Here is a 24,395-nt window from a genome sequence, read left to right as displayed (position 1 = left end):
GGAGCAGCAGCGCCGCTGCAGAGCCTTGCCACCCTGCCGGGCAGCCTCCCCGCTTTGGTCGCATGGGCTGGCACAGCCCTGCAAGGTCATGAGGAGGCACTTACTCTTTTCGGGTATCTTCCCCAGAGACCAGCACTTAACGGCAGTGGGTGAACCCTTTTCTGGAAGGCTAACAATATCGCTGAAGCATCAGCTGCCTGCAGGCTTTTTCCTACTAAAAATCAAACCTCTGAGTTGCTTCCCCCCTCCCCAGTGCTGTGGGCTGTAATGCCTGAATTTTTTGAGGTCTGATTGATACTGGACTCCTGCAAAGCACAAGCTACAGAGCATGGTACCATTGCCATATGTCAGAGACCCATTTTAAACCTTTTTTTTATTATCACTTCTTGCTCTCTTTCAAAACCCAGGTACAATTATAATATGGTTGCTTGGGTGTTTTGGGTTTTTTTTGTTTTTCAGGAAAAAAACCTCCCCAGTGTATAATTCCCTAAATTTAACCTCCACCTTGTCCAGGTGGCAAGCTTCTGCTGCTAACTAATGTTTTCTCCCGATTCCACCTCGTGTTATCCAGCAGGATGTTAAGTCATTACTTACTGATTACAGTGATTGCAGGGATAAGCCACTCAATCATCTCTTTCTGGAACTTGCAAAGGGATACAGCAGGATTGACATTTAATATCCCTTATGCTATTAACCACTGCAGGGAGGGGAGAGAAGGGGGGAAAAAAGGAGGGAAATCTCAGCAGAATTAATGAAGCAATACTGTATTGCACTTGCAGATCTCTGGCTTTAGAGCAGGGTAAGGATAGGGCTGGCTCACTGAGGAACAACATTAGAAAATAGTATCAGGCAGAATGAGTTATTACGGTCTTCAATAAGCTCTAACTTGATGACTGAAATTTTATTAGTAAGCATAAAGGACCACGGGTGCATTACTTCGAATGAACATGTATTTAATCAGCTACTCACATCAGATTACAATATACCAAGACATGCAGTCCCCACTTAATTACAACCTCCAGTCCTTTTGCTTCCAGTACTTCCAAGCATCAGGAGAGCTTATCCACCCCAAGGATGGCTACCTTCTTTTAGTTTATCCTCTTAGGACCTGGCCACAATTGTTAGGACAGAATGGTACACAAAATCTCACAAGTTCAGGTCTTTGCTGTTACTTTTCTGCACTGCTGCATGCGATCATCCTACTCTAAAACTTTTCATGTTGCTGTATGCCACCATTACAGATAGGAATTACTTGCAACATTTGTCTTGCTGGAAAACAAAACCCTCAGAAAAACCTATACATTGAAGTTATCACTTCCAGTATCTAATACTACAGGATGTTTTTTCCTTCTTGACCTGGAAACGAGAAGTAAAGAGGGCCCCTCCATCCCCTTTCGTTTCAGGAGAGGAGAAGGGCATGTCCTGATCACTTTGTAGAATCAGGTCTCATATAATCAATTCAGGACTCAATTTGCAGGCCACTAAAATAGTACAGGCAATGTTTCTTGATACTTAACAACCTCTTCTGAACCCTGACCTCTCAACAGGACCCTGAGCACATCAGTCCAATGAGGGGGCCAAGAATGGGTATTATGATTAACACCTATTTTATGGTGAGCTTAAAAGCCAGCAGCAGGACAAGTAACCAACTGAAAGTTTAAACAGGAAATGTGATTCTTATGGGGTCGCAGACTGCTGAATACTTCCCTCATTCCAGCCTGAAAGAACTACTAGGAAGAAAAAGAAAAAAAAAAAAAAAAAGACCCAGATGAAGCTGGCTCTTCTTCTGAAAGAATCAAAGTAGACGCATGAACTTCCTCTCATTTATTCATCTATCAAGCTTGGTTTTAAGTTACATCATCATTAAGATAATAATTTCTGCTTTCTATCACTTTAAAGTATGTTCTCAATAACTATCTGATTCTGATAAAGGTAGTCAAGTCCACAACCTACATACGTTTATAATTAGCTTTTTTTTTAAGGCAGAGTAATAGGTTAATAAGAAATATCAGATTACACTGGAACGAGCTCATGGGTCAAAAACTAGACAAAACACATCAAACTGAAAATAAGTGCTTGCCTGTCAGACACTGAAGGAGTCTCTATACAATATCTGCATTGTTTTAATGCAACATTAAAAACATCACTTTAGAGCTAAAATGTGCAAAAGAGGAAAGAATTTTAGTCACGACAAAATTTCACAAGCCAAACAGTAAATAAAACAGGGTTGAACACAGTATTACAATCTCCTAATTTTCTCCAAGCAATGCTGCAAAGTGCAGCTTTGCCTTGTAAAAGTATTAATTCAGCCCTCACAGAAATTCCCTGTACTTTTTAGAAAATAAAGCAAAAAATTAATTACATCCATACTACAGATACAGTGAAAAAAATAAATTGCGTATAGCTGAGGGCTGTGTTAGGTTAGTGTGGAGGTTTTCGGTCAATGCCGCTTAGGAAGTACTCTAACAACAAATCTGATTCACCTACAAAGCAGAGCGTAGAGTCGAAGCAGCCAGACTGGCAAAGCATTAAAGCGACTGCCTAATTGTAAGCATGCAAATACCCACGTTAGGGCCAACAGAGCTATTCCTGTGCCTAAAGCGAGGCGTTCGCTCGAGTACTTGCTGGACTGGAGCTTGAGACTTTACTGCGACTTTACTGCAGGAGGTACTGCACCAGCGCGGGCAGCACGGCTGCGCAGGCAGGGGAGCGATCCCTATGTTTTCTGCCGCGGCACTGCAGTGCTCAGCCTGACATATCAACTTAGCGTGCTGCTGATGTCAGCAGCAGCTCATATGCCAAGCTGCGAGGAGCAGGCACACCGCTTGGCCTGCCAGCCCTGGTGCTCGCTGGGCAGAGCAGCATGGAGGAGTAGCCAAGAACAAGCCTCTGTGTTGGCATTCATCACACTTCAGCAACGCAGGTCACTGTATAGGTTCCTGCAATGCTTAACATGTTCACCTGAAGAGTCCTTTTTAATCCTGAGATTACTAGAAAGTACATGAGGTACCATATTATCCAACAGACTTCTAGCAAGTCAGGTTTCATGCCCTGCAATACCAGGCTCTCCAAAGGGAGCACAGAACTAGGAGTTTATCAATGGATAAAGCTGTTCTGTGCACAACTTGATAGAAACCTGTGTGTGCATGCAGCAGCTTTCAGGATGATGACCTAAACCCATGCACAGACATGGTAGGGAATGGGGTCTTACTGCTTTGTCTCCAGAAAAGTGGCAGGGATGTAAGGATGTGAGAAGACAAGGCTTGACAACATAGCACTATGGTAGCAAGGTGGTCCGGGATGCTGGCCTCATTACTCCAATGTAATACCAGTGACATGGTCATGACATAAACACTGTATTTATTTATTATTGTTATTACTTTGCCAAAGCAGATCAGTCTGAGGCTATCAAATCACACGATACACAAAAGTAAGCTTACTTTATACCCTACCATAACCTTTTTATTCATACAGACTTTTGTGACTGGGCATCTCCATCAGCAGTTTTCTTTAGCAGCTTTTACCCCCTTGGATATTAGCCTAGCAGTAAATATAGCAGTCAAACAAAACAGGAGTAAAAGGAACAATTTGCAAAGAAATGTATCCTAGTAAACTGTGTGCAGTTTGGTTGAGATACACAAAGGAGAAAAGATCAAAAGCTTGCAAAAATAAATCCAAAACAAAGCAAGAGCGGTCCCAAATTACAAAGTCCCACTGGGGATCAAAGTGCACCAAAGATTTTTGTTAGTTATTACAAATTACGATTTTTTTTAATTTTTTTTTTACTTTTTTGATCACATGTATTTTAAAAGAAGTTTTAATTTGCTCCAGCACTAAGACCTTCCCCACATGTTTCAGCCTGGAGCACTTTTTAATGGCTTAGTTATAAATCCCCAGAATTAGGTGTTTATAATGGAAACGCTGGCAGGCCCTTATCTAACACAGTGCAAGCATCTTAGCAATATAGTCAGAGTTTGTAGTTAGGTGAGTGCAGCAGAAATCATTTTTGCATTAAGTAATGACAGGAACTCAGCAGAAGTGGCTAACGTGTAAACTACAGCCCACGCTGGCTTATTGTTTGAGTCTACAGTGCAGCTGGTACCTTCCAAGGGGCACTCACAAGTCTGGGCCTCTTAACTTGCATTGTGTGGTTAGGGTGAACACGAGCTGCCCTTCCACGTCATCTTTCCCACTTCCTTTCCCTCGCACCTAGGTTTTACACCAGGCTCTTCAATAAACAGTTTGCACATCATATGATTTGAGTTTACCACACTCCATATTCATTTTAACATAGATTCTGCTACTGGGTGTGTTACTCACTTTCAGGAGCTGTTGAAATAATGGCATTTTCTTTGCTGCTTCATCATTGTAAGCTTTGCAAAAACCCCGTAACTAACAGCTTTCAATCTATTTACGATCCAAGTTCTGATTCCTTCAGAAGACAGCAGAGCTACTGAGAAAATACTAGTTTCTACATCACACCTCAGACAGCTGTCACTCAAGTATGTTACCCTGCAAACTTTGCTAATTAATGTGCTGTCCAGAAGAAGAGAAGAGCTGATATTAGACATGCTTACAAGGTGACATTGGTATGATAGGCAGATGTTGCTCTGCAATGACAGCAGAGTCTTCTGACAAAACCAGCAAGGATCATTCTGCCTTTTTGTTATTTTTAAGGGTACCTTACCTTGTTTAACAGAGCATTCAAATGCAAATCACAACCATTTAACATTACCACAGCCCTCTGCAAAAAAAGAGGCACTGAATCAACAAAAGCTGCATGTTTGTAGAAGTGGTGTCTTATATCAACTGATGATGTTCCTGTAGTAATACTCCTTCCAGCATTAAAGAACAAAAGATGCAAATGGTATGCAAGCTCCAGCTTTCATGCAAATTGGTGCTTGTAACCAAAATTCATTATCATGACAATCACATCTGCAAGAAGCAAAACTTTAAAACATTGCAACAGTAAAACTCATGTTTAAGTTGCTAAAGTATTTATTGTATTAGTATTTGTTTTGGTACATGCTCCATGTAGTCTCTACACCAAGAGGAAAGTTTTCATATCCAGGAAGGAATGAAATTTTTTATCCCTTTGAAGCCCAACCCTGTATCTCTGGAAAGTCCTTTGCTTGGTTTGGAAAGTCCTTTGCTTGGTTATACATGAAGGTAGATTAGAAACCCAAACCTTGGAGATCCTCTTGACTTCCCTAAATACACAGGCTAACAAGACCAAGGCTTACCCATTGAAAACAAAGGTAACTGTCATTACTTTAACCAAAGGCAGCCTCAGGCCCCAGGATGTGTAGTACATTAGCATCTCATTCCCTTAATAGGGGACAATTCCAGTGACAAAAATTTCTAGTCATTCATTAGACTTAGAATCATTCCAACTCTTGGGATTTTGACACCCCTGCCATGCAGTAATGCACCACCTAGATGAAGCAGGTAGTTAAGAACTATTATTACCATTAAAGCTTATAGGTAGACTAGAGAGAGAAAAATATTTGATCACAGGGTAAATCAGTGTCAGAATTCAGCAAAAACATCTTGAAGGTTTTATTTTTAGCCCTCTAAATCTAAATGTTTAACGACAACATTAGAGCTAGCCCAAACAGTAAGAGGTATGTGCAAATATCGAGTTTGAGTACAAACCTCTGACACATCAAAGAATATGCATATGTGTTTAAGTGTGCATCTGTTTGAAAAGTTGGGCCAATGTGGAAAATCCTATTATCAAAAAAAAAATACAATGGGGAGCTCTTCAGCTAATGTGAACCACTGTAATTCTATTGACAGCAACGGATCTGTGCTGACTTACACCAGCTGAGGATCTAATTTCATATGCCTTAGAAAACTGATGCAACTTTTTCCATAGCTGCTCAAGAGTTTCTATACTCTCGTGGGGATCAACTCCAACTAGGAGGTCAGCAGGTGCTCAGTTTGCTTTGAATCTGAAGTCCAGTCACACAGAAGGATACTGGGACATGTGCCATCTCATTTTTACTGATCCACAGAGATCCCCCTCTAGTATGGCTGTAGGACTCATGTATTTTCTGCTTTAGTCTGGTGGGAGATACCTGTTTCTTTGAGAGACCAGAAACCTTTCTTCAAGATACCAAAGTGAGAACCTGACCTGGAACACAAGCCCAGATGAATGAGCATGATGGATGCAGAAATGGTGATCCAAAAATGTTTTGCCAGGAATACACCAGGACTCCAAAATATGCAGAAAGACATCTTCTGGTTTTAACCATTATTAAACCGATTTGCAAAAACCAACAGTTTCTCTGCAGCTATTCAAAATCCACAGGTTGAAACTCTGCCCGCACCTTTTCACACAATTTTCATTCCTAATGCAAAAGGAGTTTTGCGTTCATAGGACCAATAAACGCAGCCCTCTTACACTGAACAATGAAAGGGCCAGGGCTGGGATTACACACTCTTCAGCGAGGCAGAGAATATGTAAAATTGTCAAGTGAGGTAATCTCTGGGGAGAATTAAGCAAACTACTCCAGTTTTGCAAATCTGCAAGCTGTACATTCACAACTTTGAAATTAATTCATGGGAGGATACACTCATAGCTTTATGTTTTGTCCCTGGCCATTAAAGAACTTTGGGGAGATGGGGGCAGCCCTTTGTGAGGAGCAAGTTTATTTGTAAAAGAAGAGAGGAAAAAAAAAACTTTGCCATTAATTTTGACAGGGCTACTTCTGTCTCTTTTGTAATAACTAATTATCTAACTAGTGTAAGAGATTTCAATGGCCAAATGCAAAGCACTCACAAGCCCTGCCAGGCTAATCAAGACAATTTCCAAAACGCCAAAAACAGGAACTTCCTATAATAAATAACTTAGCACATTTACATCTCAAATTAGAACATCTGGAAGAAAAAGCCTATGCCTGATGCCAAAACAGGCCTTATTGTATCCTACCACTTTCCACCACCACCACCCCCCCTTGTTCATTTTCTTTAGCCTTTCCTTAGAACAAACACTGATCCAGGTGCAAATGCTCAATTCACAAGGAATGCAGTGAACATAAAATTACTGTAGGTTTGGCTGCTAGTAAATCCCTGCTGTTACTCACCATTGGAAGTTGTGCTGGAGGCAACAGCTTTCTCACTGACATCTGTTCGACTGGAGCATTTCACGATGGAATTCTCCACTTTTTTCTTCTCCGTCGTGGTAGAGCTATGGGACTGCGCCTCCATGATGACTTCTCATTACTTCAGCTCTCCTTGTACTAATACCTGAATGAAACAGGAGAATCATAAACTTTAAATACTATTCAAAAGTTTAGCCCAAAACCTCTCACATCTCTCACCTGAAGAAGAGCCTGCGGCACAACTGAACTAGCAGTCCACAGGCCATTTCTGGATGCCCATCAAATCATGCTTGCATGCATGAATTCCTGAGGAATTTAAGGAAACACTAACACCAAAAATAGGTATGTTTGCCTTTAAAGAGAATCATCATCACAAACCACTATGCTGCTTGATGGGCAGGTCCACTTTTTCCAAGCCCGTAGAGTTTTAATGGACCCAGGGGAAAAAAGCCAGTATTTTTCTCGTATGTTCGGAGCACTTTGGAACAATGCAAAAGAAATCAAGACAGACTTTCATGTTGACTATAGAAGCCAAATATTTAAATTTCAACATTCACGCTATCCGAACACACTGCAGCGAGAATTACCCTGTCTATCTCTACACCTTGTCCGACTCGTGTAAACATCTCTTACTTTGTTTGTTCAGAAATCTAACTCAAACAAAAGTGCATTGGAGCAACACCTTGAAAACCACAGGGAAAGGCAAATATTATTACTAGTGGCAGATAATGAGATCACTTTCTTTTGCATGAAAACACTGAAAATGGAAAACTCTGCAGAGGTATGCGTCTGGTTATTCTGCCTTTCCTCGCTGTTCTCGGTGTCATCTCCAGTGACACATTCATTTTATACCCCGCAGATCACTTCTCCTCATTCTCAGAGCTTTTACATTCCTGACATAAACCCAAGAAGCCCACAAGCTTCCAAAAAGGTAACGCTGCTTGTGCAGGAGTGTATCCACGCCAGGCCCCAAGACTGCAGGGATCTTGGGCAGTGAAGAACACAAGCATTTCCAAGCGCTGGTCTGCAGCTTAACTTGACGCACGCCAGTCTGTCCAAGTAAGCTTTGCACAAATCAACATTCAGCACACACCACGCTTAGCACCGAAGTACCTGGGTACTAAGGTAGTTTGAATGTGATCCTATGCAACAACAACAACAAAGAATACTAAATAAAGTGTTTTCAGCTCTGAGCAGCACTGCAGTCATTAGCTAAAGGGGTCTGAAACAGAAGGAAGTCGCACTGTTCTAGAACAACATTTAAATTAATTAAAAACCCAAAAGCTTCAAAACAAGCCACAAAGTAAACTATAATGAAGTGTAATTACATTAGCAACCTGTTTCCCCAATTCTGACAGGCCAAAAAAAAAAAAACCCCAACCCAAAACCAAAAAAAAAAGGGCTACAAAGCCAATTCATCACAAACACAGCTGTCTAGTAAACCTTCCCCTTGCACCTCCCTAGTAGGAGTTCTTTTTAATAGCACAATAAAACACTCCAAAGCCTCATTGTTATACAGTTGGGATCAAAGAAGAGCCCAATCACTAAATGAATCATTATTTAGCTAGGCAGCACAGCCAGAGAATTGGACTAGATATCAGAGACTCTCTGCCATTGACCTACTAGTCTAAACATCGGCTAGGCATTTTTCTTCCCTTGAGATTCTTCCTTGCTAAAAACAGGAATAACAAAGCTCCGCCCGCCATGGCAGAGTACTTATAAGAGTACTTTCAAGATCTACCTGTGAAAGTGCTATAAGTATTATTGTGATCTGCGAAACAGAACACAAAGGGGAATGTCAGGTGTCTTCAAATATGAAGGAGAGATCTAACAATACTCAACTTGCAACAGCCCTCGCTTGTACCCAGCAATGCACAAATCTCCTCGAGGCGAGATCTCACATGAGGTTTGTAAACGGCACCTTTCCAAATTTCTCATATGCTTTCTCCCCTTGCACACCTCACACAAGAACACCCACAGCTTTGGTCAGTTACCATATATGTTACCACATATATATCAGGTTTTTCAGTCCCTTGTGTTGGCAGAAATTGGGAGGACAGTGGCACTGCTGCCAAGCTGCTCACCCCACACCAAGCAAATGATGCTTGTTTTCTCTGTACAGCCCTGGCCACATAAATACCAAAATCTGCCCCTATCCAGCCTCCGGCCACTGCGTGAGCGAGTCCTTGATGTACCCTCTTGTGCTCTGACTACCCTCCTTTGAGTTATTTAATAATCTCTAAAAAGAGTAATTTTTTTCTGCTGTCTCTGAAGGAATTTTAAAAGCTATACATTTTCAGTTGTGGTTATTTTTCTTGTTTCGCCTTTTAAGGATCAAGTCTGCTATTCAGGCAGCATTTTCATTTACATCAAAGAGTTTGACCATGTGAGAGCTTGGAGGGGGAAGCTGCAGAATTTGTCCCCCGTTTTCTTCTGTCCTCGGTTCACAAGCCTGTTTCTTTTGGCTACAAGTCATGAAAGGAAACAATTATGCTCCCTACTCAACTAGAAAGGAAAAAGCCACATACTTTGCCCCCATTTCACAAGGCCAGCAGAGTGGCATGAAACATTTGGGCAAAGGTCACCAAAAATGATGACAGGTATCTACAGTGGTTCCACCGTCTCCTGCCATGCAGACGTCTGTGCAGATATGAGCGAGGAGCCCTCAGTTATCTGCACCTCCTTCCCCTCCGCACCACGGCAGGACAGTGCCTCCGTTACAATCTGATCCTACCACTGCTCAGAAAACAAAGGAGACGAAGGTACCGTAAGGAGTTAACACAGCTTTAATCTCCCAAGAAAGCATCTTTGGATAACGTGCAATTCCAGAGCAACACGTGGCTGCTCAGACTGGCATCCATCCATTCTCTTGGCTATTTTTTTCTTTCCTACCAATGACATTTTTCTGATGTTTTGGGGTTGTTGTTTTTTTTTTTTTAATGGAGGGAAGACTAGGAGACGTAATTCCACATTTCTCACCATGTTCTATCACTTTCCTGTTTTATGCTACCTAGTGTGGGTAATGGTAGAGAACAGACTCCTGAAGTAGCAGCTTCAAGTGAATTTTTGGTCAGAAAATTGCAGAATTGGCCATGAGCTAATATAAACATCTGCTCTTGGTACCTGTTCTGGTTCATGTCCGCTTAACTTACATCCAGAAGGCTGCTTTTATTCATGTCAGCATGGAAGAGGGAACACCACAAAAGTAAACTTTCTGCCTCGGCTCTACACCCTGCACCACGAGCCGATGGCCCCGGCGCTGCGGACGTTTCCTCCGGTGTCTTCCTTCCTCTGCTCCCAACCTACGCACGCGTGGCAAGGGCATCCACAAGAATTCCAGCAGCTCCAGTTACACTCCGGTGCCAGATCAACTACATGGTGATACGTGTGGCTGGGAGAGTAAGGAAAGCCAGGAGAGATGGCAGGACTAATAATTAGAGGTATGTGTTTTGGTAGGTTTTGTCAAGCATGTCTGAGAGGGAAGCAGTCAATTGGACATCGATATGGTGCCCTCAAAATCTTTTTTTTTCCTTAAGACAAACTTAAGCCCAAGTTGAAAACACAAACCAGACACACATGCCCTCTAGAATCATTCTCCTTAATTTTGGCTGTGATTTTTATTTTCTCTCAGAAATTGAAGTATGAGAATTGCTGTCTACCAAAAAAACCCCCAAAACAAACAAAAAACCATCCAGGACGATGTGAAGATTTCTTTCCACTGGCTGCTAATCCCTATCAAAAAGCATTCTGAAAATCAGCCTGCCTGACATCGTCTTCACATTACCATACGAAGTGGTTTATATTATGGTGTACAAGGCTCTCCCCATCGTGTGGGTCAGTGACTTCCCTGTTCCTGCCCCCAGGCCTGAGACAATATGTATCTATTCTGCAGCAAGGAGCTCTGCTTTCAAAAAAACCCAGAAAGCTAGTTTCTGTCGGCTATCCAGCATCTCCATGTGCATGTGAATGGCAAGACAATACTATAACACTATATGGGCAAAAGCCTGAACTTTCATAGGTAAATAGAGGGATAAACATTCCTTCCTGAAAGCAAACATTCATGGCTTTTTCCCATTCAACCATGCTTGAACCTTTTGTAATTTCCCTAAAGCCTGAACCCACTGCACAATTAATTCCAGATCCCCATTTTAAACCTAATCCCTCTCAAAACAGCAACCTGCCTGCAGGTGTGTCTCTTCTTTTTAAATCATAAATGTAAACTTTCACCAATTGCATACTACACTGGAGGAATTTTAGGAACAAGCTACTGAGATGAACTAGTTAAATGAGGAAAACTGTGTCTTTTAAAAGGAGTATCAACAAATAGCAATATGTTGGAAATGTATTTTGAACAAAAAAATTCTTTCAAGCAATTTGAAATTATATAATTTCCAGTCCTTATGTATGCTGGTCATAAAACTGTACCTCTCAGTAGTAAAAATAATCGTATTAATATACTGGGAAGAAAAAAATCTTTTTATTCCTTTACTCACGGTACCAACTATCCGAAACCAGTGGAGCAGCCCTCTGTTTGGAAGAGCAGGAAGCCTGACCCTTTCTGAACATACACATCGATTTTCCCAGAAATCTTCAGCTCTGTGCTCCTTTTCCTCTCTGAACTACTTTTAGAATCATTGCATTTATATTGAATAAGTTAGTGTTAAAGACCAGATCATGCAAATCTTTATTCATAGGAATAGGGTCAGTGACTTCAGGAAGACTACTTGTTCAGTAGAAGTGCCTGGGCAGGAATCAGCATCTAAAATTCTCAATTTGCATGTTAGACTGGTTTATGTTTCTTGGGAACTTAAACCTTCTTCTGCCTTTATTTGTAACATTTTTGAGGAGGTATCTTTTAATGTGTTGGCTTTAAAAAAAAAAAAAAGTCCTTTCCCTGTTTTATTCAATGCTGCTGTAGTTGTATTCAATTCATTAACAAGTGGTTTGCATCCGCTGAGAAGAGCTGTCTGAAATAGCAGTGTCACAGCATTCATCATCATTACATCAGCAGTAGGGAAGTTCATACTGATTGCTATCAGCAACCAGAGTGCCCCAATCAGCGTGCAAGCAAACATAGCATGTTTAATTTTTCAGAAATGACTCTGGGTATTTAGGGTGTTCATAGGTATGACTTTGATCCACACTACTGGAAGCAGTCTTTGGGGATACAATACATCTTGAACAGCACAACTGTATGAAAGTGAAAAACACAAGGGGAGGCATGAAGAACAATCAGGAAATTACAGTCTCTCTCAACCATAAAGGACCCTTTATCAATTTTATCAAAACTGGTTACACTGTTCCTTGGGATTATTTAAGGATAAAAAAAAAAAAATCTGTCTTGTTCAGATACATTCAAATGCAAAATTTACATGAGACAATCTTACGCTATTATATGGGAGCTATTTCACACTGATTTATACAGGCTTCATTCAGGTACATTTAACGTCCAAAACCCTCCTAGATTTCAGCATCGCATTGCATTAAACCTGCTGGCAAAGCTGCACTGACAAAGTAACCCCTGACAGTACTTGCTGAAACATACACAAGCGCTCAGGTATTTTAAGAACTATCTTCCACTTGTAACATTAACCTCTGGTACCCCTCATCATTTTTATAACAGCTGTAGGAACTAATCTGAACACTATACATTTTTTGAATAATTTTATCTTTTCTCACTTCTTTGCAAACTAAACCAGAATTCTGCAACCCCCATTAACTACTCCTGGGCAAATTTTGTTCAGATTCTTCGCTGTTGAGCCAGCTGGTCACAGTAAGACTAAGACCGATATAAACAGCACAAATGATAGTCTTACATCAGCTATATATAAAACCAAAACAAACCATTAATAAGTTGGGGAAAAAAGTTACCTTACACTTCACAATACTTATCTCTATTTAAATCACATGCATGATCTATAAATGTACTAGTTGCAAACTGCATGCTTCTCCTAAATCTGTTTTGAAATGCAAAATAAAATTAAAAAAAAAAATAAAAACCAACAAACCTCCCCCCCTCCAATAGAATTAGATAGGCAGATTTGTTGCTTGAAATTAAAAATACCCCAAAAGTTACAGGGCACCACATGTATTAATACAATCTTTCCAAATTCACTACTATCTGCTGTCGTTTCCTGTGTTACATTCCTTTGATTTCCTCCCCCCCCCACAGACTGAAAAACAACTAGACCTAAAGCCTGGTTAATGATGATCTGATCTGTTCCTGATAGGTTAAATAGCTTGTGGCAACAATAATGCAGGATCACAAACACAAAGGCAATCAGCTAGGCAAAGCAGTGCTATTAGCATCCTCGTGATTAAGATCCTAAGTGAGAAACTATTCTATGGTGTACACTGAACTACTGATCAAGCGTAGTATTTGCTCCACCCCAGAGGAATTACATTTGCTTACATCTTTCTGCTATAGATAAACTGGATTGCCAAAAGTTCTGAAAATATTTTAAAAGTACGCACACAGTAGGAACTATAAGTGGCACTTTCTATTGAGGCAGCACCTCAGTTGCTTTTAATACACATCACTCACATACTCTGACAAGTAGGTCATCTCTACTTTTGTTATGGGATTTAGAAAGCTATTAAGTATAACCCCAATTAAATGTTTTTACTATTACTTCAACAGATTAAATTCTGTATGTAAATAAAACAGCTTTCCACCAGGAAAGAAGTGATTCATAGTTTCTTACCCAGCAAACAGAATTTAATGGATAAAAACGCTGAAGGATTCGGATCAAACTGTCTGTATCCGAACAGCCCATCCCTCGCAGAAGTTGTTGTTTGGGGACATGCAACACAAAGCTGAGGGATACAGAGCCAGAACTTAAAACACATCTTAGTGGCTTTACATTTCAGATAAAATATATCCTCTGAGGTAAAAATTTATAATCCATTCGTTATTCAAGTGTCTTTAAGGTAACAACTTGAAAATGAAAAAAAACCCCAAACCACAACAAACCCAACCCCACAACCAAACCCAACCAAACAAAACAGGTCATTAACTCTGCATCTAAGCATTTCCTATTTTAATCACGTGGTCTTGGGTTTCTTTATTCCTCATTTTAACTTTGACTCTCTTACCAACTATCTAAATACAGACAATTGAAAGAACAAAGGTTATTTTTCAAAAAAATAGTGCCGCATATTTTTTTTTCCAAGTCTCCAAATCTGTAAATATATTTGGGGAGGGGCATGGGTTTAAAAACAGTAATGCACTTACCCTTAAAAATCAGAACTCCTGCCAATTAAACTGCCTAATATTGCTAGAAAATTCAGAGTAAGCTGAGTTACTGCTTGTTTTGCAATCCTATGTGTCCTAGAAAAAACTCTAATAATTATGTCAAAGTAAGATTAACTGTAAAAGAATTAGCACGGGGCAAATCTCCTGTGGACTTTACTGTTTGTAGCAATAGGTTAAAATGAGCAGTGACACTTCAAACTTCCCTACCAAGTCTGCACTCAGTTTTTGCCCCTATCTTTCTTCAGGAATTCAGCAGCATTAAATCCAAAACAAAACTTCAGTAACAGCACTGTGAGTTCCTTCCGTAGAAGACTTGGTTTATGGAACCTGAATTAGAGTGCTCATATGCTCAAGATGTGAAAGGCCAGAGAGGAGGACAACCAGCAAGACCTGGTGCATTGATAAGAAACCCTATGACTTCCTCAGCTGATACTGTTATTAGCACTAGCAACACTTATGGTGAAGATACAGGATGTTTTCTCCTTTCCATTGCTGGTTTGTCGACAAACAGCTTGGTAAAGCAAATTACAAACATCTGTAATGGGTGTGCTTTGCATCAAGATTTATTTAGTTCATCAAATCAGAAGTCACTACAACTGCCACAGAAAAATGGCAGAAATATTCTAATTTACAGCACCAGAGCTAAACGTGAATTCCATTGGCATGACCGCTTTCTTCACACTTTTTGCTTTATCTCATCAATCCCAACAGATGAAAGTTTCCTTAAAATCAAAACTAGATCTATGTATCAATGTCAATCTATACAGGAACTGAGCTCAAGGAAGAATATATTTAATATACATCTATTGCAAAGATGTGCCTTCTGTTTCCAACTTATGATATGCAAATGAAAGAAGAAAAGACTGTATTCCATACTTCACAATTAGCATTTTAAAACAAGATTAAAGGAATCAAGTAGAATGTTTTTGAAAGTGCCATGTTTTGATCACCAGTCCCTCTCCTGGAAGCCTGTTTATCTCCTCAGCGTACTTTCAGGTTAAGGGATCCCTTCATCCAGAATTTCATGTTCTAACCCAACACAGATGTTTTAACACGTAAAAGAGCTAGGAAAGCTCCGTATATCCACGAAGAACTTCCAAGTGTGAAAGGTACTTTATAAAACTTTATCTTCAGCTTTTACAGTTTACTTTAGGTTTTACACCTGTCTCATAGTAGCAGTAAAACTGCATCGCGATTCCTTCACGTTTTTGTAACCTGACAAAATACAACAGCACAACTCTGAACTGCTGCAGTATAAATTACTTTGCAATCCACTATCCCTGTTCAAATAGTGTAATCATAAAATTATACAGCTGTCTTATTTTCCCAGAAAAAAACATCCATAGTGAATGGAAGAGCCAAGCAAAACCATACCAAACCACATGTCCTGTTAGTTAAGAATCAGTAGTGCTAGGATTTCATTTTAATATACGCCGTTCGGAGCAGCAGACATTGTACTGAAGTGACACTAACTTGATCTGTGTTTCTGACTATTCGGTTTCAGGTATTCATACATCTCATTTAATGAAGGCTCCATTCTCTTGGCAGCTGGATGAAGTACTCTTTACAAGCAGTTGATTTTCTTGACATTAACAGATTTGCACGTAAGGAAAACAGAGTATCATACAAAGCAGCAAACATATCTGGTGGAGGTTCAGCTCTAAACCACCAAAAGGTTAGCTGGGTCCTTTAGCCCTGACCTAAACATCAGATACCAAAAAAATACAGCAGCATTTTGAGCATCATTAAAAAAAAAAGTTAATTGTCTTGGTAATCAGTGCAAAAAAATAACTTGACATTAGAGTGGGAACTTCAGCTAAGAAAATTATTCAGTCAGATCTCTTGGTAGTGGATTCTGATATTATCACTTCTGACACTCAGCAACTATTTAGAGACAAATGCATTCTGCCCCAATTAGTTCACCCCTTGTTGTAATCTAAATAATCTTGCAGGCATTTTTAAGATCAATGTATTGTCTTGTTTCTTGTTTTGTTCTTAAAAAGAGAGAAACCAACTCTTCAGATCAGCAGCCAATTTAATACACTTTCAAGGTTAATGCAGGTACAATTTATACGTACAGCATATACCACAACAAAACCACAGCATGATGCCAGCGCAATCTTTAAGAAAGTTTTCCCCTAAATCTCTGCAGAAAGTGGGCTTAAAAGAAAGCAGGGATTAGAGTGAGCTGGAAGGTAGGGAGGGGACTTACCTCAAACCCAGCCAAGCGGAAATCAGAGCAGTAATTCTACAAGTCGGCAGAGTACACTTTTAGAGCTATAATGGTGTGAAGAAGTGCTGGGCAGCATTGCCTGAAGGCAGCACTAATACACTGATGACTAATGACTGGGCCATGCAGACAATGAATTTGGGGGTTGAAAACTAACAGAAACCGTGCAGTACCTTGACAAATGGGCTTTCAAAATTTCATTCATTGAATAACCTTTAAGCACAAAATTGGCTCAAGTTCTCTCGGGAATAACGTGACACATGTTGTTGGACAATAAGTATTTTCCTTTTTAATTAAAACTATTACATCAAATACATAAACATGATTACAGTGAATAAAACATAAGAGTTAACTATTTAGCAGCTAGAAAAGAAGAACGGACCCAGAATTTGAGGTGCAACACCATTCGTTCTGAAGGGTCAACAAATCCCACGGTTAACTACCTGATTCACTGAAACTCACCCTTGGCAGAATACATTTTCCCTTCTTTGACACTTAGAGGAGAATGAGAACTTCAAAGGTATGTTTAATGAGCTGCTACAAATACAATTGGTTAAAAGAGGCACAAAAATTATGTACTAAAAGCTGCATTGTGCTTAGAATTACAACTGAAAAAGTCTCCCTTTAAAGAGCCCAGTCAAAGTCAAGCCCCCATAAAACAAATCAAGCCTCATATAAACTTTGTAACCTTGTGTACTGACAAACACATTAAAACAACACAATCCCCCTTTAAAGGGGCTCTTTTTTTCAGTGTAACTCGACTTCCAATTTGAAAATAGCAATTTTGGCTATTTTTACAGACAGAATGAAATATCTAAAGTGTCTCTGAATTAACAAGTACCACTTGCCATAGACAGCATTGCCTTTAGCAGCTCCTAAAAACTTCAGAACAGGATCTTAAAACAGGAAGCTTAGTGAGCTCATAAAACTGTTGTTGGAGCCAGGAACACATAGCATATTTAATCTGCAAACTGTGAGAGTCTACAATGATTTCAGCAAGATCTGAGGCATGCCCTCAAGGTTTGCTGGGATCTGGGATTAGGGAGTTGATAAGAACCCTCTACTGCCCATGGACATGTTTTTCTTCTGCAGTTAAACACAAATGCATAGAGACGTTTGACTGCTGCTTGGCGTTACTGCTCAAGTTATATAAAAGCTTTGCAGCTCCTTTTGCTGTCAATATATCAAAGTTAAAAAAAAAATCATCAAAGTGTGAAATTTCATTTAAAGTCTTTGCCAGTCTACAGCTCTATTTCACAGACCTATCAAATAAAAGTAAAGATGAAAAATGCACTGAAAGAACTTGAAAAGTTTGCAGCAGCACCCATGCCCTATTTTTGTTTATTCTGTCTCATTTTATTTGATTTTAAAGTATAACAAATCAATTCCCTTATAAAAATGACAAAGTCTAAAGGGAGGATGTCTATAAAACCTGTGGTTAAAAGACAACTTGAAATCATTATTACAGCTGAACCTTTTGTTGAATAAAAAGCTTCTTCTGTAGCCATTTTAGCATTTTAATTGCCTAACTGCAAGTTGGCAGAAAATTTCTTGAATCTTCCAAAACAATCAGAATGACTACAGAATATGAGTGCCAGAAAAACTAAAGCCTTCTTCAAAGTATTCTTTAGCTAGGGATTTACAACAATTGCATAAAGAAGAAAAGTCTGACTTTTAAGATAATCTACTATAGTCTAAAAGCATTAACATTCCATTACTAAGGTTTTCCTGAGGATTTCATGACTCATTGATTCGCTTTTCCTTCAAGTCTGCTTTTTCTTTGTACATTACTGTCTCCATATAGTTGAGTGCATGCAACACTGATCATTAAACTGCTTCCTTCCATAACTCCAAATAAATCCTGCTTTAATAACCATCAGATTCCTTATTTATCAGGAAAAGATGACTAACTTTTCACTAACACTCTGCAACACAAAAACATGCCATTCCTCCCTTGAATGTGCAGGATGAAATTCAAACATGCTACGGAGAGCAGGTAATGGAATAGCTTTCCCAAAAACGAGGCAGGAAGTGTAACTGAAACTTTCAGGGGTCGGCATCAAATGCACACATTTATCTTCTTAAAAAAATTAAGTAATCTGCGAGATGAACAAATTATAATGATATCTCAAAACTCGAGTATTTTGCTTTCTCTAACACCAATTCCAAAATACACAGAAATTATTTATAACCATCGATTACTTTTAATTTCTTAGTTACAAAATGGTTTTGATTTGAAAATGCACAAGGTATCTTTCACAACTGAAGATTACTTAGAGCAGTAAACGCTGCCTTGGCCACTGCATGCCTTCTCAGCCAAAAACATTACTCCACTTCAGCAGGAAAATGCAGGTGATGTCTTTGTTTTGTAGTACTTCCGCAGAAATGCTTTGTTAAACAGCATGTCCTACTGAAAACCATCTGCAATTATCGGAATGCAAGAGTGCATTCATTTAGGCACCTTAAGCCATAGTTTTGCTTCCACTGCTGCTCAAAAGAATATATATACACTGAGGGAGTCCTTTTCTTACTCATTCTTCTTACTCATTCAAAATCACATAATCCTGCTTTTAAAGAAATAATCCTCCCCCTTAAAATAGCCTTCCCTCATAGTTACTATTATTTATGTTTTTAGAATTGGGCTATACACCAAACTGAAAGTATTTACATACTAGCTAGTTAAACCCAAACCTTCATTATATAAACAAACTCTCAGGAGGCTGCCTACAGTTTACATTGCTAAACTCATTCACCATTACTTTTAATATAAATTTCCTCAACTGAAATACAGTGGTGTGGACACGGCAATTTTCACATTTTAAGGTTACTTTACTTTTAAAACACTGCATTCGTCTTCCTTCAAAATAATCATGACATATGTAATTAAGAAACTGTCAGATCATTATTAATTTTTAATAAAGGACCTAAATGAAATAATTATAGGAATCAATCAGTGAGGCACCTTTCCAAATTACAATGCAATTGCACAAATATTCAAACTACTTAAGGTCAGTTCTTGCAGGCTGCAATCCATAATCTTGCTGAACACCACATCAAAAACAGTTTTGTAACACAGAGAAACTTTGTGATTCCACACTATTCCACCGACTTAAACGGTTTCAAAACAGATACCTACATCACGCACAGAAAGAGGGGCAGCAGTGCCCTCTTAAAAATGTTTGTTAATTTCCTCAGCCACATCTCTCAAGGCCTCTGAAAAATTTCGCTTCCAAGTTTTTCTGTAGCACACACAAAAGAAATGAAGTCTGCACGCTGAAGCTTAAAAAATCATGTTTATTGAGCCTTGAAAATCAAGCGGGAAGTAGCAGGGGCGCGATGGCGATGAGTATTTTGCTGTGGGTTGCTACCTAATACTCCTTTAGTGAAGCAGCCTCTAAAACGTGACACTGTATATCAGGCGGACAGCTATCCGTACCTTTGACTAAAAGGCTCTTTGAGATCCGTACAGTCCATCATTTCAAACTGAAGTGGCAGCTGGAAAATGTGGAACAGCTGGCAAGGAGCTGAGAGAAAATGTTTTACATAAATATATCTACATACAAACTGGCAGAAGGCCACGGACACCGTACCCACAGGACTGGATCAAAACTACGCACCACAGGGTTAAAAAGAAAATTTGGGGAGTGAGGTTGGGGGGGTGGGGGGGTGTCCTTTTACCTTTTCTCTTCACGTGGTGCGAGGATTTGGGAGTGGGCACCGGCGGCTGAGCGCCGGCCAGCCCGTCCGGAGGCGCAGGAGTTGTGTCAGCACCCCGACTTTACGGGCTAATTAAAATCGCAGAGGATCCGCTCTCCTCGGACCCTTCAAAGTTGCTCGATGCGAGGACGGGCCGCGGTGCCGGCCCGGGGCGACTCCGAGGAGCTCCCCCGGAGCGCGGGCTCCCCCGCCCCCGCCGCGGGCAGCCGCCCCCGCTCCTCCCGCCTCGGCCCGGCCCGCCGCCGGCCGCCCAGCTCCCCAACTTGACCCGGTGCCAACGGCGGCGGCAGCGAGGAGCGGAGCCCCACGCCGCGCCGCACACGCCCCCCACACAAAAAGGCGCACGCACCCCCTCACACCCACACCCGGCCGGGACCCAACTTTCCCCTTCCCCTCAGGGAGCCGCCGGCGGGGAACAACGGCCGCCCCTACGGCCGGCCCCCCCCGGGGCGCCCCTCCACCCCGCCAGATGTGACAGCGCCTTCTCCCCCGCTCCTCTCGCCTTTCCCCCTGCAAAGTTCGCGGCCGGCCTCCTGCCTCACGGGCGTGAAAATGCCCGGGAGTTGCTCGGGGAGGGGGGGGCGAAGAGAAGGAGGGAAGCGGGGGGGAGAGAATAAAAAAGCAGCTGCCGCTCGCAAATCGGCAGCTCCGCCGCGGGACGTGACCGGCCGAGCCCGGGCGGCACGGCCCGGCCCCGGCCCGGAGCGGGGAATGTCTCCGCCTCTCCCCCCCGCACCCCGCGTCCTCAACTCCCGCGCTCCGTGACAGCCATTTTGGGGGTTAGACCCCCTCGCTCCCCCCTACTCCCGCCTCCAAGTTAGGGAAGCGGGAAGGGGGCCGGGAGCGGGGAAGGAGCACTGGGACACGAGAAGAAAGTGACCCGGAGCAGAGCCCGGGGAACAAAGAACTTCTCGCCCAAGTGGGTACGTACCTGCCGCCGCCGTCGCTGCCGCCGAGCCCCCGCGCTGCCCATGGGCGAGGGCCGGGGCCGCCGCGGCTCGCCCCCGCGCCGCTCCCCCGCCGCCGCGGCTAGCGGGGCCGGCCCCCGCCGCGGCCGGCGGGCATTCTCCGGGGGAGGGGAGAGGTGGGGGGTATACGGGAACCACACGGGACAGGGGTGGCAGAGGAGGGCCGGCGGGTGTTGGTGGTTATTTTATCCCTGCCCGCCTCCCGCGGGGAGCAGCCCGCGCCTCTGCCTCAGTGTGTGCGTGTGTGTGTGTGCGCGGATCCGACATCAGTTTCAGTGATCTTGTAATCTGATCCCTTCTGACTCACTCGCACTGACTGACATTTCTGATTTGGTTCAACAAAAAGAGCGGGGGGAGGAGAAAAAAGAAGTGGGGGAACAAAAAAAAAAAAAAACCAAAAAAACCAACCCAACAAATCCACCGCCTGATATCAAACAGTTTTCGGAGGGAAGTGGGGACCCCTCTGTCCCGTCCCGTCCGTCTCCCCCAGCCCCGCCGCCGCCGCCCGGCATTGTTTTGGCTCGGCGCAGCCACCGCAGGAGGGGAATAAACACATCGCGCCGAGATACTCACGTGTCGGAAAAGTTGTCCCTTTTGCTTTCCTCCCTCTCGCACACTCCTTTCCGCCGCCTCCTTCAAGTTTTACAGATGTTGCAGAGCTCCTCGCCGCCGCCGCCCCCTCTTCCCAGCGCTGCCCTCTGGATCAGAGCAGGGGAAAGGCTCTTTAGGGATAACTCCTAATTCAAACACCCTCCGCTAAACTTTCCCCCCTCCCTCCCCTTCCTTTAAGCGGCGGAGAGGGCTCCCCTCTCCTTCCCCCCTTCCCTCCGCCCGTTTTGGGACGCGGCTGGCTGCTGCCCGGGGCGCGGATGCCCCGGGCCCGGCGGGAAGCGGGGCCGCCTGCCTGGGGGAGCGGCGGAGGGCGGAGGGCTGCGCCCCGGGGTGCGGGTCGGGCCGCGGCCTGGCGGGCTGCGACGCGCGCTCTCGGCATGACACCCCCCGCTCCCCCCTTCCTCCTCCTCCTCCTCCCCCCGCCATCCCCCCGGCCCGGCCCGGCCCGCCCCGGCGACGGCCCGAAGGCGGCGACACCCCGCCCACAGCCGGGAGGCAGCGTGGGGCGACGGCGGGCCCCCTCCGGAGCGGCCCCCCGCCGCCTTGGGTCGCGCTTCCTCCCTCTCCTCCTCCTCCTCCCCTCCCGCTCCATCCTTCAGCTCAGCCCGCATCTGCAGCCCCGTTTCCCCGCGCACCGGTGCGTTGGACCCCTCCTTTCTCCCGCCCTAAGGGGTCGGGGCCTTCCCCACCCCAAAAATATCAGGGCTTTTTTGGGGGGAAACGTGCCCCCCGGCTGGGCGGTCTGTGTGTGCTGCCGCTTCTGGGTTCACGTTTGCTCTGGCGCCGCAGGCTGACTCGACTGACGGACTTCAAGGAAAGTTTCACCTAAGCCATATGACACTGAAAAATAGCGCTTTCGGGGAAAAATGCGAGCACTTGGGCGAGGGGAAGGGTGTCAGTGGTGCCTTCTCCTGCTCCTCCTGTCACAGCCCGCCCGCCAGTCTCCCCTGCGCCCTGCGCCCGCCCTTCACCGTGCAAAACGGGGCTCCTCGCTGCCTCCATCCTCGCCCCTCATCCCCGTCCTCCCCACCCGGGCTCCGTCCGAGCAGGTCTCCCACAGCAAAGCACGCTGCAGTTCAGAAATAGCAAGAACTAGGATGCCAAAACTTATTTGTTCCAATATGTTCACCCTTCGGGAAATGATACATCCTGACACGACACCTTGCCTTTTTCTAGTCCCGCAGATTGCTCCCCTGATACTAAAAAAGTCTGAGAAACCATAAATGAACGTTATCACAAGCATTTTCCATCAAGTCCAAAGGTGGGGCTGGCTCTCAGGAAAAGCGTATATATTTAAGTTGTTGCCGTCACAATGTCAAATACTTCGTATGCACCTTCATTCTTAACCTGGCTCACAACAGAGCCAAGTGAAGATTTGTTACCGATGTAGATGATTTAGCAAGGTACCTAAGCTCGGGCTACCCTATGCATTTGAGAAGTCCCACAAAAAACAATGGTTCTTGAAGAAAGGCACATTTGCTGATGGAACTGAAAGCCTGGCCTTTGATGCTGTGCATTTCATAAAGCTTCCCTTAGTCTCACCATTGAAAATGTTCATTTTATTACAAAACAAAGCTGCAGGTATTTGTGGTTTGGAGTGACTTGGTTCATGAGGTTTTTTTAGAAACAAAGAGAAGGCAATCTTATCTGACCCAAAGGTCACTTCAAACCAAATTTCTTCAGACTCTCTGTTGTTTTTTTCACCTTGAAATCTTCTCTGGGTGCAAAGAGGAGAGATGCCTGTAATTTATGGATGTCCCAGGCACGGTCAGACCAGTCGCACTGGCAATCGCAGGGACGCTCATTTGTGCACACAGTTTACATCACCAGGTCAGTACGCCCTGACTTACAGCACAGACACAGCAGTCAGATGCTTTCACGGTGAGTGAGAGGCGCACATCATCCAACCTGCCACGCACGCCCGGGCTAGCAGATCCCCATCGCCTGACTCCCGCACGCTGCCCGAGTTAAAGGCGAGCTCTGGGATGCAGTGGAAAGGATGACAGCCTGTGACTGGGTGCCACAACTCCGTAGCCAGCGATTTCGCCGCATACCAACAGGCAAATCTGCCCCTGCTCAGAATGAGCAGCCCTTGGTTGCCCAACCGATACTGCTGACAGGCATAGCGCTATGTGGGGAGGAGGCATGTGCAACAGCAGGATCTGAATACAGATATCAAGAGCTGATATTCTTCCACCTTTTTTCATCTTGTATGACTTCCTTTTCCAGTCCCATTTTCCTAGGAAAATGTTCACTGTTTCATGATATTACGATACTAGTGATACGGTACTGCAGATGTTTTGTTTTAGAGATATGTATATATACCATGGGGGTGGTGGTGTACAGACTGTCTAGGCAAAACTCTGGTCCCTTTAAAGATCAGTTTAAGAGCTGTATGATTCCTTCAGCCTATAGTTCCCTTCTCTCTTTTTCTGCCTCTTGCCTATTCATTTGTATTTTTGCAATCAATTTTTTTCTTAAACTTTTTTTTTCCTCTGCATAATGAA

The 24,395-nt window shown here is 43.1% G+C and overlaps 1 protein-coding gene across 3 annotated transcripts in view; it reads right to left on the bottom strand.

Annotated features, from left to right (window-relative positions):
* The window catches only part of GLI3 (GLI family zinc finger 3), a 216,120-nt gene extending 194,124 nt beyond the window's left edge, over nt 1-21,996 (bottom strand). For 2 of the 3 annotated variants that reach the window (XM_054814362.1, XM_054814364.1), the window contains exons 1-2: nt 21,850-21,996; nt 7,089-7,251 (exon numbers count right to left, since the gene is read on the bottom strand). In XM_054814362.1, the coding sequence (XP_054670337.1) occupies nt 7,089-7,212 (124 nt within the window). In that variant the 5' untranslated portion in view covers nt 7,213-7,251; nt 21,850-21,996. Of the gene's footprint in view, nt 1-7,088; nt 7,252-21,239; nt 21,801-21,849 lie in introns of those variants that run through there. The other variant, XM_054814363.1, reaches the window with a different exon arrangement.
* Nucleotides 21,997-24,395: the final 2,399 nt, after the last annotated feature.

Source organism: Grus americana, chromosome 2 (genome assembly GCF_028858705.1).
Source record: "Grus americana isolate bGruAme1 chromosome 2, bGruAme1.mat, whole genome shotgun sequence".
In the NCBI taxonomy this organism is placed as follows: domain Eukaryota; kingdom Metazoa; phylum Chordata; class Aves; order Gruiformes; family Gruidae; genus Grus; species Grus americana.
Note: the sequence above shows the minus strand (reverse complement) of the source record. Positions and strands in the feature narration are given on the sequence as shown.